General features: G+C 43.3%; 1 protein-coding gene across 6 annotated transcripts in view; it reads right to left on the bottom strand.

The window, feature by feature from the left end:
* The window catches only part of SH3RF2 (SH3 domain containing ring finger 2), a 149216-nt gene that overhangs the window by 58503 nt on the left and 69685 nt on the right, over nucleotides 1-21028 (bottom strand). For all 6 annotated transcript variants that reach the window (XM_053565942.1, XM_053565941.1, XM_053565943.1 and 3 more), the window contains one exon: nucleotides 16549-16863. In XM_053565942.1, the coding sequence (XP_053421917.1) occupies nucleotides 16549-16863 (315 nt within the window). The remainder of the gene's footprint in view (nucleotides 1-16548; nucleotides 16864-21028) is intronic.

Raw genomic sequence — 21028 nt, 5'->3', positions numbered from 1 at the left:
TTCTAAAATCATAACCATCGCAAGAGCTAACATTTATAGAATACTTGCTCAGGGCCACACATTCCTAAAGACTATTATCTCATGTAATCTTCCCAAATCTTTACAACACTCCAAAAGGCTAAATACTGTTGTCATCATCATCATTCTCTTGGGCAGATGAGAATGAATGTCAAGCCCAAAACATCACAGCAACTTGTTGAAGGCCACAGAGCAGCAAGAATGCTTAGCTGGGATTCAGACCCACAGTCAGACTTCAGAGCCAGCACTCTCAGCTGGACCTACACTACGTAAGGCAGTGTGTGCATTTAGGTGCTGGCTGCAAGGGCTGGAGGTATAGAGGGCAGAAGGCAGTGAGGGCTGGAGCCCTCAGGCAAGAGCCTGGCCTGGTCTCCACACCTCATTTGCTGGGCCGGTCCAGGACACATTTGTTCAGTTTCTGGGAACTCTGCAACGTGTCTGGGAAGAGACTTCCCAGTCACTTCTCTGAGGAAGGCTTTATGTGCACATTTTCATAACTTTCGCATAACTGGCAGTAGGCTGTCAGTCTGGACCTTGGCCCCGAGCAGAGGTTCAGCAAAGCCTGAATTAGACCTTTGGTAGTAGATGAAATATCATCTCCTATGTAATAGCCAAGGTTGTTTTTAAAGACTTGTGGCTAGGGATTCAGGTTCATATTAACTACATGAATCTTGAAAAATCTGAAGCCTATCCCGTGGTTTTGGAGCCCTAGTATGTGAGAGCTAAAGGGACCGTAAGGATCATCCACTTTAATTGCCTAAGCCTTGAAGAGAGAAAATGGTGTGCTGAAAGTTACACCCATGGAGGTCACCGGCAGAGCAGGCCCAGGCCTACCACCAGGAGAGGGTGCCACGTCTTGGTAGCTGGTTTGAGCAGCTGGTTTTTTGGTTGACTTGCTTTCCAGACTATATTTCACTAATCTTCAGCAAATATTTATTGAACTTTTCATGTACCTAACTCTGTCCTCATGAAGCCTAGAAAAGGAGCTGGCAAAAACACATGCATACATACCCACAAAACAAAATTTAGAGAAATGGGCTAATAGAATACATGCTAGAAAGGAGACACGAACTGGTTCCAGGTCTTCCTACTTGGCTAGGATGACCGTGGCTATGAAGTTCACCCTAAACCAACATGCTGCTGATCCTTTGCACCTGGAATGTGTATGGGGTGCTCATTTTGGGGATGGATCTTGTATACCTGTAGCAGATGGAAGGGACGGGGCTGGGAACACATTCAGCCAAAGGCATATTTTTTTCATATCTGAGAGGCTGCGGTCTCAGAGGCATGGTTGCCTGGCCTCAAATCTAGGGGTGGCAGTGATTTTATCTTTTGGACAGAGTCCAGACATTAAAGCACTGAATGCTGGACACACCCTCAGCAAGGGAGGGCACTGATGAAGTTCAAAGTCCCTGGAGCCGGCAGAGCAGGAACACGCGAAGCTCATGAGATCAGCAGGCCTGGCATTGACAACCCTCATCCCCTTTATGCGGCACCTGCTGAAGCCCCACGGTCTGCACCATCCCATGGATCTCGGCCTGCCTCAATTACTTATGAACTTTTTAAAAAATTCAATTCCTCATTCTTAAAAAAATCTCCTTACTCTTGGCCTGCCCCATTCACTTAAATACTTTTTTCAGAATTCAATGTGGGACCTCACCTATTGTTCATAATGCAATGGTACATTTCGAAACTACTAAGAGTAGAGTATAAATGTCTCACAACAACAAATAAGTAAGTGAGATGATGGTTCTGTTAATCAGTCTTCTTTAAGCATTTCACATTGTATATCAAATCAGCACACTGTACCCCATAATTGTACATAGTTATAATTTCATAAAAAATAAAAAAATTCAATTCCTCATTCTTAAAAGAATCCCCTCCCTCATACCCTCATCCCCTGTCTTTTCTTCTTGCATCAAGTCTCTCCAACACTTACTCAATCATTCATCCATCTGTTTATTCAGTCTCTTGCTTCTGTTTATCGGCTCAGAAACACAGCTACATGTACATTCACTGGGTTTCATTCATTTCCTCACACATTCCACTGACATTTACCAAACTTCCATGCCAGGCCCAGCAGGGGCTCAGCCCTGGAGGGGGCAGAGGGGCACCAGTCACCCTGTCCTTAAGGAGCGGAGCGCAGTAAGACAGCACTTAGATGAATTCTAAAACAAGGTGGGCAGGCTTGGCGCTTGTAGCACAGTGGTTACAGCGCCAGCTACATACACTGAGGCTGATGGCTTCAAACTCGGCCTGGACCAACTAAACAACAATGACAACTGCAACAAAAAATAGCTGGGCATTGTGGCAAGCACCTGTAGTCCCAGCTACTTGGGAGGTGGAGGCAAGAGAATTGCTTGAGTGCAAGAGTTTGAGGTTGCTGTGAACTATAACGCTAGGGCACTCTACTGAGGGAAATAAAGTGAGACTCTGTCTCAAAAAATAAAATAAAATAAAACAAGGTAGGCAGTCCACCTGGAGGCACAGGTCAGCTGTCCTGGGGTTCAGACTGTGCCCCTCAGGCATCAAGTGCTCTTTCCCCACTATAGGACCCAAGCGAGGAGACACATCCTCATCAAGACGTTAAGGACCTCAGAAGCTGCTAGATCAAAGGGTATTTGCATTGTAAAGGAAGAGGGCAATGTTTTAGCCCAGGGGTCTGCAAACTTTCTCTATAAAGAACCAGAGAGTAAATGTTTTAGGCTTTGCATCAGGTCACTGCCACAACTACCCGGCTCTGCACTGCAGCGTAAAAGTGGCTCCAGATAACATATAAAGAGCAAACGTGGCGACGTCCCAGTCAAACGTTATTTTTAGACAGTGAAAATGGAATTTCATTTAATTTTCCTATCATGGAGTTTTATTCTTCTTTTGATTCCCCCCCCACCCCGCCCAATCATTTAAAACTATTTAAAACCATTCTTAACTTGCTGGTCATAAAAAAATAGGCAGCAGGTGCATTTGGCCCATAGTCCAGAGTTTTCCATTCCTGTTTTAACTCAAAGAAATGATTGAAAAGTTGGATAATTTCCAGGTTGGGGTGGGTAGCCCTCTCCCTGATGACTGCTTTCTCTATTTCTATACAAAGATGAGGGCCCAGCAAGGGCCTAATCCCAGGCACAGGAAATAAAACTTTGACAATAAAGGATATTCTCTGATCTCATTAGTGTCTGGCCTACTTGAAATGAATGCAGGGGAGTGATTACAATAGTGAACTCTCTCTGGGATCCAAAGCGCGTCTGGCTCAAATCTGTTTAGGGTCTGTCTTCGGAGCACATAATAATAGTGACTCAGGAAATCTTTACTGAATGAGCAGACCTGGCACGTGGTGGGCGCGCCATGTCAGTGAACAGAAACAAGGGGGCAGCAACACTTCTTACTCAGAGTCAGCTCAGGTCAGTCAGAGGTGGCAGGGAAAGACGCAAGGGCACAGTTAGGCAGCCTGAGCCAGGGGAGCAACTAGTTCTCATTTCTCACTCTGCCCTCTTTGTCCTCAGAGTGGCCCTATACTCAGTGTGAGAAAACAGGACTTTCCTAGCTAATATGTCTTGGAAACAGACAAACTGGTACTTGCAATATTCTTTGCACACGTAAGCAGTTTTTACTAAGCATCTGGTTGTGCAACTTTCCACCAAGGCTTGATTGTTTCGGGGTGGGGAGAGAGGAAGGAGGATGGATATTGTGTCTCCCAAAGCTTGTGTTTTGAAATGGAATAAACAGGTTTGCTTTTCTTTTTTTTTTTTTATAAATTTTTTTTGGGGGGATTCATTGAGAGTACCATAAGTCAGGTTACACTGATTGCAATTGTTAGGTAAAGTCCCTCTTGCAATCATGTCTTGCCCCATAAAGTGTGACACACACCAAGGCCTCACCCCCCACAGGTTTGCTTTTCTATGAAAGAAAATGGTCCATTTCCTTGGAGTTTTCTCTGTTGCTTTTTGTTTTGTTTTTTAAGCACTATTACTCATCAAATAAAATTCCTGAGGCATTCATTAACAAAGGGCTGTGATAGGGGCCATATCTTGTTCTTCTATGAAAACAATTGAAGAACATGCCCCTTTTGTGCCCTCTACAGAAACTCTCACTTAGGAAGAAGGTCTGATTTTCAGCTAAGTCCGGAGAAAGCGTATAGCACAGAAACTTGTTTCCTCAAACTCAGATGTCACCCCTAGCTCAGAGTAGTCTCCAGGTACTGCTAATAGGGGATCCCTGAGTCTCAGGGATGATGGGCCTGTGTGGGATGGCAAATACATGGCACCCATCCCCCATTCCTACTCCTGGACCTCTGATAGGCATCACGAATTAATTCCTATTCCCTCCCACGGGCTACTGCATAGAATCTCTCCTAAATCATCACTGTGGACAGCCAGATTAGCATGTGAGGCACCACACTCCTGCTGCATGGGCAGGAAAAGAGTGTGGGCTTGGAAGACAGCCAGACCCGGGTTCTGATCCAAACTCCGAAGGATATTTGCTGAGTAACATTGAGTGAGTTACTTGGCCTCTCTGAGTCTCAGTTCCTCCATCTAAAATGGAAATGATAACATCCATAACAGTACTCACAGAGCACGGGAGTGTGGCACGGGGTCTGTCAAAAATAAGTTCCTTTCTCTTTGTGCTGAAGAGGAGTGGAAGGAGGATCTGTCCTGACAATCCACTCAGAGCACAGAGCCTTTTGGCTTCTCCAGCCAGGCCACATCAGTCCCTTTGGCACATTTCCAGTGACAGGGCACTGGCAAGTCTACCCATCCCACATCTGGGAAGTTTCAGCTTTCCCCAAGGCCCCTGTATGCTCAGGATGCATTGCGGAGAATGCTCTGTGGGGCTGTTCAGAAAGGGCATTTATTTTTCCACACAGGCCCCAACGTAGCTGCCGCTGCCTGTTTGGTACATGTCAGGCCCTGCGCTACACTCACACAGCAGTGGGTCTCAACTAGAGGCAATTTTTACCCTGGGGGATGGTTGGTGATGCTTGGAGACGCTTTTCATTGCCTAAGAGGGTAGTGGGTGCTACAGGCATCAGTGGGTAGAGGCCAGGGTTGCTGCTAAAACCCTACAATGCACAGCGGAGCACCCACAACAGAGAATTATCTGACCCTGAACATCGATCATGCTGAGGGTGAGAAAACCTGTGTGTATTTCATTTCAATCCCCTAACAGGTCTAGATGGAATATACTATTAGTTTTCCCATTTAAGATGATGAAACTGAGGTCTTGCAAGGTTGAGTCACAAGGCCAAGGGCCCTGCACCTTTAAGGTCTGACTGTGCCTACATGCGTCTCTATACAACCCTTCTTGTCCACTGGTTGCTGCCCTTATGCTGCTTTTCTCTTTCATTTGCCTTTTTATTTTATTTTACTTCTTGTTTCTCCCTCTTCCTGAATTCTGTGTATATGTGTGTGTGCTGCAAGCCCCACTGGCCTTGGATATCAATGTCCCCTGCTCCTGGCACTAGAGCTAAAGTGTCCATGTTAAAACATATGAGATGAAGGCTGGGCTACTCCCTCTTTCACCCGAGGCAGGGCTGGGTCACCTCAGTGGCTCACCTGCCAAGATTAATTGGGCAAAACGATGATGTAAAGTTTAACCTCTCTTTGGAGAAGTGCTGAATCAAGGAAGCAAGCAAGGCTAATTACTGAACTTGCTTTAGTCACCAGAAACCAGAAAGCTTTTCCCCCAGACGACCTCAGGGAGTTTGGGTAGTGCTGGGGACATGAGTCTGTGGGAGTCCCCGTGCACCAGGAGTACTGGGCTTCCAGGTGTGACCCTCAGTATACATGGGATGGGGCTGCCAGGGCTAAGGAGAGGTATAAGCAAGACCTCAGCTGACTTCTATTATCCCCCAGGTTTCCACCCCAAGGTCACTTCTTCCAGGCAGGCTTCCCTGACCTTCCAGGCTGGATGCGTTCTTCACAACAGATCCCCTTGATTCCCCATCCTTGAACCTCATAGTACTTTGTACACTTATAATCTTGTAATTAAGTATTTTACTTTTTTGTTTAGTTTTGTTGTCCCTGCTAGCTTGGGTTCACAACTGCAGGAGCTATGTCTGTTTTGTTGATGGCATCACTGTGCCCAGCTGCGTGCCTGGCGCATGGTGGGCAGCCAACAGCTCCTGTTGACTGGCTCACTGACAGGATGTGAGGAGTTTGGCACCTACCAGGTAAGTGCACATAGGAAGCTGAAAGCTGCCTGTAGAAAGTGGTGGACAGATGGCTGGCCAGTCTCAGGCTCCATCTTCATCTCCTTTGTCCAAAGCTGTCTTTCCTGCATTCATTTTTGTCTTCCCTTTCAGGGGTCATATGGGATTACAGCTGAGGGTCTGAATTTACTAAGTGCTATTGCCCCAGGGGCTCCCTAGATAAAAGCCAAAAGTCACACTCCTTTGTTACCTCTGCATTGTCACTGCTTCTCAGGGAAGCACAGGGGCGTTTGGAAGCCTTTGTCCTCCAAGGCATCATCCCTCTGGAGTGTCTGGCTGGTGAATCGCAGGCCAGTCCTGGCGCAGTGGGGCTGGGGGGTGGTTAGAGTTTCCTGGCTTGACCCAGGAGTAATAACAGAGTGAACATTTATTGAGCCATTTACCACTGCGGAAGCCTGGCCAAGATCTCATGTACATGCATGGCCTTGTTTTATCCTTATGGTAATCTCATGAAAATTATCATAATTAATTCCATTTTACAGATATAAAAACTGAGGCTCAGAGAGGTTAAGCATTCAGCTCAAGGTTATATAGTCAGATCCTGGGAGACAAACAAGATAGGTTTTGTATGTTTATTTTTATGTTGAATTTGTATGTAAGTTGGAACAGATATATTTACCTATTACCTATATAGCCTCTGCTCATAAGTGCATGTTGTACATTAGTTCGACATTTGTCACTTGGAGACTTACTGTAGTAGCCTCAGTTCATAGTGACAGGTGTACACAGTCACATGTTTGTAATTTGGGGACTGCCGGTGCTGATCAGGGAGAACTCGCGTGAGTCCCATCCCAGATGTGCCTCATCTAAAGTCCATGTTTTGTTCCCTCATGGTACTGTCTGTGTTGAGATGCTCTTTGCTAAGAAGCTGTTTGCCTCAGAAAGGAGGGAACTCTCTCTGATAGCTGCTGGGGCTTCCCGTGGACCAGAGAGAAAACAGGTCTCTAGTGTGACTGTGTGTGAACAGAAGACAGAAAGACAACATTGACCATCATTAATTGAATAATAGGAACAGCTCTTCTCCAGAGTGTGCTAGTAACTAATTAAGCCACATAATTCTCTGCCCAGTCTATTTTGGCATCTACCTAGCAAAGGAGAAAACTGGGGCCCTGAGAGGCAGAGTGTCTTGTTCGGGTCTACACAGTTAAAGGATGGAAGTGCTAGGATGACATTTTCTTAGGTTTAACAGGTGACGTGTCCATCACCTGTCTCATGCAAATAATGGTGACTATGACCTGGACAATGTGGCTTAAGGATGAGGCATTCAATTATATATTGTAGGAACTCTTAGTTCAGTTTTAAATTGCAATTAGTTTTATTTGTTTATTTAATTTTAAGGGTAAGGCCTTAATTCTTAAGTACCTTTCCCTGTCAGCCTTTTTTTTTTTTTTAAGACACTCTTCACTTTGTTACCCTGCATAGAGTGCTGTGGTGTCATAGCTCACGGTAACCTCAAACTCTGTGGACCCCAGTGATCCTCTTGTCTCTGCCTCCTGAGGAGCTGAGACTACAGACACCCGCCCCAACACTGGGCTATTTTTAGAGTCGGAGGTCCATTTTTGCTCAGGCTGGTTTCAAACTCCTGAGCTCAAGCAACCCACCCACCCTGGCCTCCCAGAGTGCTGGGATTACAGGTATGAGCCACCGCACCTGGCTCCCTGTCAGTTTTCTTGCATGTAAAATGAGAGGTCATCCTTTCCCATATCTGCTATTAGTTACGAACAATATACACTAGGGAATTCAGATCTGAAGGGTCATCTAGATTTTAAAAGACACTTCGCTCATTCCTTGCCTTAAGTCAGGGATTTTCCTCAGTCACACGAATGATGACATATTCTCTGCTTGGAGCAAAGAGGGGGAAGGTACCAGAATCGGCTGTAGTTTATTGAGTGACTGCTAAACCCTCGCAAAGACCCTGCCTGGGAGGATTTATCCCTTTCTGCAGATGAGGACAGTGAGGCTCAGTGGGGTTGGCACATTTGACTGTTAGGCGACAAAGCCATGATAAGGAGCTTTGCCTGATTCGGAGCCTTATTATTTATACGAAGCCTCCTTCCTCTACAGAAAAAAAATAGAACTCAAACCCAAACACAACGATAACAACAGATTCCACAGGCTCCTCCAGCACTGTCAGTATTGAGTTTCTAACGCTCTACGTGATAGGAGAGATTTCTCAACGTCCCTCCCACCCTCATGTTTTTTACTCCTATGCCTTTTCTCTTCAGAACACAGGAACACAAAATGGGTGTATAAACCTAGGTTTGGAAAAATGTAGTCATCACACCTCCCCACATCAACCCTGAAGCCTTTTCTTCTCCAGGCTGAACAAACTCAGGCCTCTTTCTCCTGGTCTTTGTCCAAATGTGAAACCAGACCTCAGGAGGGGTGAGGTGGTGAACACGTGGGCCTAAGAGGCCAGGGCCTGAGGGCAGAGATAAGGATGTAAGCCAGGAGACTGCACAGGCAGGCAGGAAAGATCAGAAAGGGGGGGCAGCGATGGCAAACTCGCCAGGCGCCAGGAGAAGGTGGTGAGGAATGAGTACTGTCTTTCTTTGTGATAGGGGAACGCCCAGGAGCTAGAGAGAGAGAGAGGGAGTTTAAGGACATGAGCATGCTTTGCACTCTTGAGTACTATGCCGTGCAGGTGTGGAGGCAGCAGTGAGGCGCAGTTCACTGTGCAGCGTCCTACATAACCTCAGCTCTTAGAAAGAAGTAGTCAATATTATAGAGGAACTGTGGCTTTAAAACATCCAGATTTGTAATATCACCCTTTTGCAACCCCAAATGAAATCATGTTCAATCATTAGATGAAGGGGTAAAGGGGAATCATATGATGGATGGGGCAGGTTGAGACCTGAATCTAAATCAATTTTAATGCAAAAAAAGAGGCAATCAGCTATTATGTGCTTCCTGATGCATTGCTGTAAGAAATACTTAATTTTAGTGAGAGTGTAAAAATGAAATGGGGAAAGAATAATCTCTTTCAATAAATGGTGCTGGGACAAGTGGATACCTATCTGTGAAAGAATGAATCTAGATCCCTACCTCATATCATGTACAAAAATTAACTCCATCTGGATCATAAAATCTAACTATAAGAGCTAAAACTATCAAGCTCTTAGAAGAAAATGCAAGGGTAAATCTTCATGAACTTGGATTAGGCAAATGGCTTCTAATAAAGGCAACAAAAGTTTAAGCAACAAAAAAGAATAGGTCTGGTGATTGGATGTTATCATAATTTAAGACTTTTGTACTTCAAAGAACACCATGAAGAAAGTGAAAAGGCACCCCACAGAATGGCAGGAAAATTTGCAAGTCCTAAATTCAATAAGGGACTTAAATCTGGAATATGTAAAGAATTCTTACTAGTCAAAAATAAAAAAAAAAATCCATCAAAAATGAGCAGAGGATATGAATAGAGAGTACTCCAGAGGCCACATGCCCAATAAACAAATGATCGACATTATCATCCATCAGAAAAACACAAATTAAAACTACAATGAGGTGCTACTTTATACCCAATTGAACACCTATAGTAAAGACAGATAATAAAACAAGTGCTGGTGAAATAAGGAGGAATTGGAACCTGCACATACTGTTGGAATGTATAAGGGCGCAATCACTTTGGAAAATAGTTGGCTGTTCCTTATAAACAGTTAAAAATGGAGTTACTGCATGATCTAGTAATTCCATTCTCAGGTATACGATCATATGAAAATGTATGCCTACACAAAAACTTGTATACAAATGTTCATAGCATATTATTCATTCTAGCCAAAAAGTAAAAACAACCCAAAATGTCCATCAATTGATGAATGGGTAAATAAGGAGTGGTATATCCATACAGTGAAATATTTGGCCATAAATAGGAAAGTACTAATACCTGCCACAACATGGGTTGAATCTTGAAACCTTATGCTAAGTGAAAGAAGCCAGCCACAAAGACCAAATATTGTGTGTTTCCACTTATATCAAATGTCCAGAATAGATAGGTCTACAGAGACAGAAATTAAATTAATGCCTGCCTAGGACTGGGGTTGAGGGAAATGGGGTTTAGGGGTGTGAGTTGATGGTTAAGGGGTGCAGGATTTCTTTTTGAAGTAATGAAAATGTTTAAAATTGAGTATGGTGAGGGATGCTCTACTCTGTGAATATATTAAAAGCCATTAAATTGTACTCATACAAAACAAAACAAGAAGTTCTTAGCACTGTCTATGAAGTATTCTCGCCAACAAACAGAGCCTGAAGCTGATTGAGCCTCAAGATTTAACTATCGGTTTGTAGAAAGCATGAGAGAGAGAGAAAGAAAGAGAGGGATGCTAGTTGCAGCCCTCAATACCACAGAGATGCAACTAGCAATATCCCGGATGCGGAAAATTCGAAGTGACAAATGCCTTTTTATAAATACATACATGAAGGTTATGAGAGAGAGAGAGAGAGAAGACAGAGGGGAGATGGACAGACAGATGGGGGGTGTGTAGAATAAAATAAATTTAAGAGACGTATTGTATTAACCCAATGCAAAGTATTTACCTCATTTGGCTCCTATTTGAACAAATCAACACTAAAAACATTTGTAAAGCAAATATGGAAATTTGAATGCTGAAAATTTAATGTTTTAAAGAAATTATTCATTTTGTAATGCGTGGCAATGGTATTATAGTTATGTTTAAAGAGCTATTTACTGGAATGTTTATGGATGAAGTTGTATGATGTCTTGGCTTTGCTTAAAAATAACCCAGTAGGGGAGCAAGTAAATGAATAGGGTTAGATCTGAGATAAGCCTGGCATGTGAGTGGATAATTGCTGGGACTAGGTGATATGTACCTGATGGTTCATTATACTATCATTTCAACTTTTATATATGTTTGAAATTTTCCATTATAAAGAATTCAAAAATATGTACAGGATAGGGATGGAAGAACAATGGACTGCTTAGAAATTTTGACGGCTAAAAACGTAAAAAATAATAATAAAAGTGGTAGTCAAGCACTTTGCATCCACTTTCTTCTTTGATTTTTCTCAACACGTCTGTGAGGAGAGAGGGGGTATTCCTTTCCTTGATGGGAAATGGAATCTCAGAGTGCTTACTGGTTCCTCCAAAGCCCTGAGATGGGGGTGAGGAAGTAGCTTCCTCCTATGGCCCATGACACCTCTTTCCCAGAGGGCACTGGCGGCCCAGAGAGGGGTGGGAGAGCCCCTGGTCCTTTCTTGTTTTCTGCCCATGAACCCCTGCTAAGGTGTTAACTGAAAATTTATGAGAACTGTTTAAGGGGCTATCTTCACCCAGGGGTACATTCTTGAAAATTTAACAAGCATATTTCAAGCCCATGTGAGGCATCAGGGGAGCAGCTAAGGGTGACATGAAGCAGAGTGGTTCGACAGGCTAATGGAGCCTCCCCACTGTCTGTCCACACATCAATCATAAGTATGGATGTGTTGAGTGAAAATTGTAAAACAAAAGAAATTTATATTGAAAGATATCAACATAAAAATGTAAACATAGGGTTAATTTATCTCTGTAAATTACCTTCCAGGGAGGATTAGCTAAGAATCTTAAACATAAATTTGCATTAAGAGCATGTCCAAAGGGGGGAAATTATCTTAATAATAAGTAAAAACCATTTTTCATGGTAGCCTTGAGCACCATCAAGTTGGATTGGGAGACCTCCATAAAAGTCAGGGACAAAGGAATATCCTTGCAGAAGAAGTGGACATAGAATAATGCTAGCTCCTGGAAACTTTTTTCCCCAGACTATTTCAAACATGGGGTTAAAGGGAGAGTCAGCTTTACAGATCTCAGAATTCCCCAAGACGCATGACAGCTCATCCTCCCAGGATCCTAGGAAAGAGGCTTGGACTTGTCATTATCATCCTGGCCATGCCCAGGCGTGATCAGTCCTTCTCCCTCTCTCTGATCTCTTTTGTTTTCTGGGTAATCAGAAAGGGGTTTTGGAAAATCACAATCAATGTTAAGTGAATAAAATACCATCCTTACTCTTGAGAAGTTTTCAGTGCAATGAGGATGGTGATGTGTGTGTGTATATATGGTACAAAGGTGTTATATATTCCAACACATGTGTGTTCTAACACAAGTATAAAGAATGTGCTGTGAACACAGGGTGGTGCTGGGGTGCTGGAAGGTGAACCAGGTCCTTCAGGTCATGGAGGGTCTAGAATGCCATGCTAAGAACACATATAGGGGAGAAAACATAGGTCTGTCCTAAAATCCTGGCTTTGTTTCTAGCTTGGGGACTTCAAACAAATTACCTAATATTTCTATCCCAAAGTTTTCCCATTTGGTGAAATGGGCATAACAATGCCTATTCTGAACAGTTTTGTGGAGAGTCACAATGTTTGCAAATCATTTAGTATAACTGCTAGCTTCTTGTGGCTACTCAATAATGAGAATTATTGGTGGTTTGAGGAAGAGAAGCGGCTGAATGGATTTGAGTTTTCAAGGTGTGATTTTGGAAGCTGAGATTGGAAGAATGGATGGGGTGGATGGACAGGCAGGGGTGAGGTGGAGAGACTAAGAACTGTGGGAGGCCAGAAAGGAGTCTGGGGCAACAGTCTGAGCAAGAGAAGGGGACCCAAACTAAGGCAAAGGGGTGGACTAGAGAAGAGTAATACCCATTTAGGTGGCACAATGAGCTTCCTGACTATTGAATGCAGGAGGCAAGGGGAAGAGCTTTCTAGTTGTACAATTCCACCACCCTGGATGTGTGACAGAGGAGGTGGGGCTTTGGGGAGATGGGAGGGAGGAGAGGGAGGTAGAAGGGAGAAAAAGGAAGCAGAACCTCCTAGGAAAACCAGAGCATCTGGTTGTCCTGTGAGTGTGTGAGATGGGAGCAAGAAGGCTCTATCTACATCCTGAAGCAAGTCAAATTCGCAACTCCCCCTAAGCAGGCACTGCTGAAGGAATCCTTTCTACCTGGCATCCTGCGCACTTAACTTTCTCCTTCTACGGCACTCCTCAGTGCCTACGGACAGATAATCTCTAAGAGTCCCCAAAGGCCAACTGCATTGGTCTCAACCCACTACTCAACCTCCTCCCCTGTAGTTTTCCACAGAACTGACTCAGCATCTATAGGTTTAATCCCAAGTGTTTTCAAGTACAATTGTTTTTACTCTGTAGTTATAGAACATCTTTGAGGTCATTTCCTGGTGCTGTACCCAGAAGTGGCAGGTGGAAAGATACAATGACAAAGGGAAACAGAACTCCTTGCTTTACTTCTCTTCATGAGGAGGTGACAGACACTGGCCTTTGGTGTTTGAGACTTGAGGGACAATCCGAGACTTGTCTCTACTATGGGAAGGGAAGTAGGCAGCCGCGTACTCTTGGTGCTGTTAGCACCACATACGATGTTTGGACACAGTTGGTAGTTCACATGGGAACAAAGTAAGTGGAAATCTTCTTCAGTTGCAAAACACTTAGGACAAATTCTTTACTCAGGGGCGGGTGGGGAAGAGGATGCCAGAAGGCCTTAGAGTTGAAAAGGAGTCAAGTGAAGACAACCAAGAAAAGGGAGGCTGCCACCCAGGATCAGCTGTGTTGGCACGACGACAAGGCCTTATGTGGTCTCTGTTGACAGCACATTTAGTGTGCCAAGAGCTTAAGTCCTAGAATTGGACAATTCCAAATTCAACCCAGGTTCTTTGCTAATTCCATGAATTAGGCCAAATTTTTTTTTCTTGTGGGGGGCCTTCATTACTTTGTTGCAAAGTGGTGGTAATACCTCCCTTAAAGGGGCTTTCGCCACATTTTTAGGTAGAAGATTGGCAGCAAAAGAAGACTTGGCTGTCAGAAAATATCATCCTATCTTATTTATCTGTCTGTCTACCAATCTGTCTACAAGGCCGACTATCTAGCTAGCCATCCATCCATCCATCCATCCATCCATCTCATGTTAGTTTAAGTTTGAGGTTAATATTACTGTTCTTGTTTTGCCAGTGCTCACAATGGTTACTAGCACATTGTAAGCCCTCAGCATATGCTTACTGGCTGAAACAGCTACACTGGTCTGTGAATTTTCTATGGGAAACTAATTCCTTCTCCAGTCTTTCCTAAGTCTATGGCACCACCATCTGCCCAGACTTTTAAGTCATAGTCTTAATTCCTTGATTTACTGAGAACCTACTATACTCCAGGTAACCTGGTGCGTCTTGATAAGCTAGACACAATCATAGCTCTCAAAGATGCTGGAGAAAAAGGAAGCAGGCAAACTTTGTTCAACTTTCTGCTCATCTTTAGGTATAGCTAATAAGTGGGGCATTTTAAGTGTGCTTTGACAGGAGTTGGACAAACATGTAGAAACACTTATAATCCATCACCATCTGGATTGAGAAAAGGCTATCAATACTGTGCAGTTCTTCCCTGGGTAGAGGTAGGGTGTGTGAATGCCATACTTAGAAATTCTCACTATTTTTGAGAACTAGGAAGGAATAATACTTGTTTTGAATCCTACTAGGATTTAGGTAAATGATCAGAAATAAGAATTTAAAAGGCACCTGGGAAAATGACTCGGGGCAAAATTCTTTTGGAAGCCAATTTATAGCTGAGTGAGTTGACTTATTTCTACTGAGTGTGGGCTGTACTTTATATATCTGTCTATATATAAAGAATGATTTCAAAAAATTCTCTGACTCTTTGGCTTAATTGTGAGTCATAAGGCTCCCATTTTAGAGTGTGCCTGAGTGTGTGGTACGCGTGTGTGTGGTGGAAGGAGAACTTCGAGCACGAAGCATGTATGTTTAAAAAAGTGTTTGGAATATGTGTATAAGAAGTTTCATGGGTTCTTTTATGTAAGGAGAGCATATGTGAGGAGAAATTTTGTGTGTGTGTGTGTAAGGCACAGAGGTGGTGGTGAGCAGAATTATATGAGCAACCCATCTGTCAGAGATCCCACCAGTTGTATAAGATACAAAGTGTTGTAGGAGGTGATTGTTTTCCTTTCAGAATAGCACATAGGTCTTTGAGGAGCCCTTGACTTTCTCCTTCCTCCTTGTCTTGTTAAAAAGGGATTACAGTCCAATTAAGCCATTTAATCCCAAGGTAGAAATTCATGTTTAAAAACAAGATTTACAGCTTCTTTTAAAAAATACATCAGTGCAAGTTGAGGTTTGTCCTCTCAAGTTGCCATCTGCGTGGCTCCAAAGAGTGTTTTCAGCTGAACACCCAACATGCAGTTCTTCTTAATCACCTTGTCTCAGACCTCTAGTGCTTCATCTTTTAAAGTACCCTTCAACCTAAACAGCCTCATGCTGTTAGAAATACTTCGGCTCCTTGGCCTATTAATATACAGTTGGCAATTTCAGTGACCAAGATTAATAACAATGGTGTTAAGAGTTAGTGCCAGTCTGATGCTTGGTGTGTACCTGGCATCATAGCGCTAAGCACTGTCCATCTTATGAGGCCCACGTGAAAACACCCAGGGCCGGCTTTATGGGTTTGTGACATGGATAGTCATACATTCACTTGGCTTAATGCTTTGCCCTTGCCATCTTGAAATTCTTGCTTTTTTTGGAGACAAAGTCTCATTCTGTTGCCCTGGGTAGAGTGCCATGGCGTGATCATAGCTCATAGCAACTTGGAACTCCTGGGCTCAAGTGATCCTCTTGCCTCAGTTTTTCTATTTTTAGTAGAGGTATGGTCTCACTCTTGCTCAGGCTGATCTTGAACCTCTGAGCTCAACTAATCCACCTGCCTCGACCTCCCAGAGTGCTAGGATTACAAGTATGAGTCATTGCACCCCACTCATCTTGAAATTAATTATTTTTGAGCGAGGGATTTGCATTTTCATTTTGCACTGGGCCCCACAAATTATGTATGTAGGCAGTCCCGAGAACACTCAATAACTCATGGTTTCTTTTTGTTTCTTTTGCCTTCTTTCCACTTGATGCCTAACATTGTCAGAGAATGGGATAGTGAATCTCAAACTGGGATGCTGGAATCCTCTGTGGGAAATGGATGTCATTGTCTTTGGTGGGAAGTTCTCTAAGGGACAGGAATCAGGTTGTGGTACTTGGCAAAGGAAAGAAAAATACCTGTGAAAATTTGGGCAATTCGTTGAGCCCCTTTAAGTCTCAGTCTCCTCAACTGAGGAGATAATGGGGATAACAGTAATAATACTTAACTTACAGGCTGTTCAAGGATGAAATGAAATCATGGAAATACAGCTCTGACATGCGATACACACACCATTACTTGTTATTAGTGTATTACGCAAGCTTAGCAAGTCCTAAACATCAAATATGGCTTGAGACACGGCCAAGGTCACTTGCCCAACTCCAAGATGCCCATAGCCCAGGGATTTCTTCCCTACCTGCCCTGAAGAGCTGGGAGGGACATCCGCTTTCTCCATGTGCTGGGAGATCACAGAGGGGTTGCTGGAGCTGATCAGCACCGGGGTGCTGATCTCTACCATGTGACGCCCTGAAGGAGAATGGACCATCCGGTTGAGAGTGTTCAAGGCTGTTGTGATGGAGAACTGCCCGGAACCCTTTCTCCTGGACCCTGGGCCCCTACGGAAGGTGGGTGTGTTGCCTCTGGAGGATGAGGACGCCAGAGACAGATTTTTTGTGCGGGGTGACGGACGACCTTTGTTCTTCTCCAGGAGGTGTCTTGCGGTGAAGTTTGGCTGAAAAGACAAAAGGTCCGATGCCAAGTTAGTCTTCTTGATCTAATGTGAGCAGCTAAGTCCTACCCGGGTAATCTGAAGCCAGATCACACGCACTGGTGCAGGTGACCATTTCTCAGGCAACATAATAACAGCTTCCATCTGTTATCACTATGTCCCAGTCACTTTGCTCTATCAATAAATATCTCAAACTCTCCTGCAAAGTAGACATTACTTTTCCACCAAGGTGCAAAGAGGATAAAAATAAGTCATGCTACTCTTCCCTGGCTGGAAGTAGTCTTCCTTTTTCCATATCTCCCAGCCACCTCCAGCCCCTTTCTCCTGGTGGCCTCTCCCCTCTTCTGTAGTCCTTCCAGAACCCCCTTCTTGCCCTTACCTGTCATTGCATTTCCCGCTCCACACCATAAGCATTTACTTGCCTTTCCCTCACTGGTACCTTCTACATTTTATTCCCTCTTTTATCCCAGAGTGGATGCTCAGTGAGAGTTTGCGGAACAAAGAGTGAATAAAGTTGTTTAGGTGCACATATTTGATACGTGTTCAAGCCAAAATGTAAATGTATGCAGGACCCAGAACCTCTAAACTCAAACTGCCAGTTACGACTTCCTTTCAATGCTTTCATCTCATCACTATTCTTTCTTGTTTGAGACCTGTTAGTCAGGGATGTGTTGGTGAGTTAGCTGAAGAAAGAAAGAGAGGAAGAAAGGAAAGAAAGAAAGGAAGGAAGGAAAGAAAGAGAAAGACAGACACTGATTTGTAGAGCTTACCAACCCACCAAAGATTTAACAACTGGTTAGCAAAATTCCTGAAAATGTAACAACCAGCTCTTGCCATCCAGTCCCAGCCAGCGCTGGCATGCCACTGTGTTACTATCTGCCTTCCCCACTAAAATCCCCACAAGGAATATCTTTGGAGTACTCCACCCACTCATGGCCCTTGTGGGTTCATTTTCTTTAGCAATCTGAAATAGGTTGACAAAACAAAAATTTGTGTGAATAATGCTTGCATTTCAGGATGACTACTTAAATTGCATTATTACAACTGTCACCTGTTGCCCTCTAAAACTGCGTCCCAGTCTAATTTAGAAAGTCAGCTATAGAGGTAAAAGGGAATTTGTCCACTTAAGAACTTTAGTGACAATGTGCAGAGGATTAAACTTTCTGAGACAAAAAATTTTAAAGAAGATGTAATTCTTGCTTCAAGAAGCTTGTAATACTGTGAAAAACTCGTCTAGTTGAAGGAATAGGTAAGAAATAGTCCACTTTAAAGATAAGGAAGCTGAATCCTGGATGGGATGACTTATAAATGACAGAGCCATTTAAACAAGAAAATATCAGATAGTAATAGGTGCCGGGATGTGATAGAGAGTGGGAGAGTAGCTTAGATTGTGGGGGAGTCAAGGAAGACCCACCAAGAGGGAGCATTTTATGTCGAGACAGTAAATGACAAGAAAGAGCTGGCCACATGAAAGTGGGGTGAGGACACGCCAGGCAGAGAAAATGCAGACTAGTGGGAAAGTTCTAAGGAGGGAAAGGGCTCAGCCTGTTTGAGAAAAAGACAGAAGAAAGAAACTGAGAAGCCTGGAATAGAACAGGTGCGGAGAAAGTGTTGGAAAAGAAGGCCACAGAGACAGGCAGGGCCAGACCTGTAAGGGCCTTGGGGAGTCTATTTTATTCTAAATATAATAAGAAGCCCTTGGCAAGATTTAGGTAGAAGAGTGATCCAATCTGAATTATGCTTCTTAAAGTTCCTGCTACAGTTTGGCAATTTCTTACAAAGATAAACCTTTGCTTAGCATCTGACCCTGCAACCCCACTCCCAGGAGAAGTGAAAACTTTCATTCCCTCAAAATACTGGCATGCAGATGTTCATAGCAGCTTTTTGCATAGTTGTCAACAGCTGGAAAGAACCTTAAAGTCTACTGATACACAAAACAACATGGACAATCTCAAATGCATTACACAAAATGAAAGAAGCCAGACTCCAAAAGCTACACTTTGTCTGATTCCGTTTATGTGATGTTCTGGAAAAAGAAAACTATAGGAGCAGAAAATGGATTGGTGGTAGCCGGTGGTTGGGAGTCAGGGAAGGAATTGACTCTGAAGAGGCCACATGAGGGAGGGTGGGGGACAGCATTGGAACTATTCTATGCTCTGACTGTGGTGTGCTTATATGATTGAATGTATTTATCAAAATTTGTAGGGCTGAACACCAAAAATAGTAAATTTTACTGTATATAAATAAAAGAAAACAAATGAGAAGCTTATTTTGGCTGTTATTCAGAAGTGCCAGAATAGCACTTAGTAGGCAGGCAAATTAGGGAGTTATTGAAATTGTTTAGGCAAACTCTGATGGCAGCCTGGCCTAGGAACAGGTCCTCATATGCCCTAGGGCACCTGTTCCTCCATTGTTTACTTAATAAAAGGACAATATAGACTCTTTGAATTGAATGAGTAAAGTTCTTTCTACAGCCATTCACATGTATAATGAAATAAAATTAATTTCTTCTGCTTTGACCTACATATTCCGTTGCCAGGTGAGCACCACCATCAACTTTTCTGAAATCAACATTGACAAAGGGCCTTGAGAAACTCTGCATCTTCCCTGTCCTCTGCCAACATGATTAATAGCCCTGTTGGAGAAGAATTGCAGGCCTCTTAGATCTGCACCCACTCACTTGAAGCAACATCTTTGAGGTTCACTGGGTTGAGCAAAGTTCATACAACCCAGGCAGGCCCCCATGGAGAAATCCTAACAAAAGTGGTCATAAGTTCAGCCTTTGTTTTCCTGCATTTTAATGTAGGTACAATTCAATAAATCAAATGATGCATTAATGAGAAAAATCCCATTTAGGCCCAAAAAACCCATGTCATTCTCATAAGAAGGCCTTCCTTCCTTTCAATTACTTTGCATGGCACTCGTAATTGAAACTTACTTAAACAGTTCTTAGCAAGTGCTAGTCTTAATGAAATGACTGAAGTCAAAATTTAAGTAGCACTTTAAAAAGCTCAATTTAGATTTCAAGTAATTTTTTGAAAACCAGTTTCCCAGATTAGAGCAACCACTTGATTATCTTTCTCCCCTCCTAGCAATTAAGAGAACAAATGAAGCAATGGCTAGTTTAGTGATAATCTTGAGGGTTCTTCTAATCACTAATTTTAAAGGTGAAGTGGTAGGGAGAGTATTCAAATGAATAATCACTAAATGTAGAAGTTTTGGAAAAAAGGGTTTCAGAAATATCCTCCTCCCCAAGCTATTATCCAAAGAAGCATCTCAAAATAATGTGGGAGACCAGGCATACATTTCTGCAAAAGTTTAAGCACCTCCTATGTGTCTATCTAGAGGCTAATTGCAACTGTGTCCTTAGACAGCCAAGCATTGTTTCCCAAGTTTTGTAACTGTTTCTCCTCAGAAAAGCTTGCTTGACCCAGCAAAGAGCCTCCCCACTGGCGTAGGTCCTCTCTTCTGTCCTGTCAATCTTCCCACTTCTGTCCGTCTCCAAATCCTATGAATTCCACCTCCTATGTTCCACAATCTACTGATCTCAGCTGCAGTCATCTCCCGACTAGGCAATGCAGTTGTCTCCTAACTAATTTTTCATTTTCCCCCCTCTTCTTCCAATCATTCTTTCCACTGAAGCCAGAGCAGCCTTTAAAAGCAATTCCAAATATGACCACTTTTTTTTTTTTTTGAGACAGTCTCACTTTGTTGCCCTTGGTAGATTTGCAAATCTGACCACTTGAAACCTTCCAGTGGATTCTTTTGGCGTTTGGGTTAATACCCAAACTTCTTAGAATATGGCGGAGACAATGACACTCGCCAAATATTACATGTGTTCCCTTATTCTTCTCAGCGGACTTCAAGCCAGGTGGGGCTATGTGACTGGTTCAGGCCAATGGGATGAGTGAGTAGAAGTGACAATTGTCACTTCTGAGCTGAGGCATTTATTTGCTGGTACACAACTCACTTTTTTTTTTAAGAATCTCACTCTGTCACTCTGGGTAGAATGTTGTGGCATCACAGTTCACAGCAACCTCCAACTCTTGGGCTCAAGTGATCCTCTTGCCTCAGCCTCCCATGTAGCTGGGACTATAAACACCCAACATAACACCCAGCTAGTTTTTATATTTTTAAGCGAGATGGGGTCTCACTCTTGCTCATGCTA

Source organism: Nycticebus coucang, chromosome 17 (assembly GCF_027406575.1).
Source record: "Nycticebus coucang isolate mNycCou1 chromosome 17, mNycCou1.pri, whole genome shotgun sequence".
Classification (NCBI taxonomy): Eukaryota; Metazoa; Chordata; class Mammalia; order Primates; family Lorisidae; genus Nycticebus; species Nycticebus coucang.
This window is presented reverse-complemented; position numbering and strand designations above follow the sequence as displayed.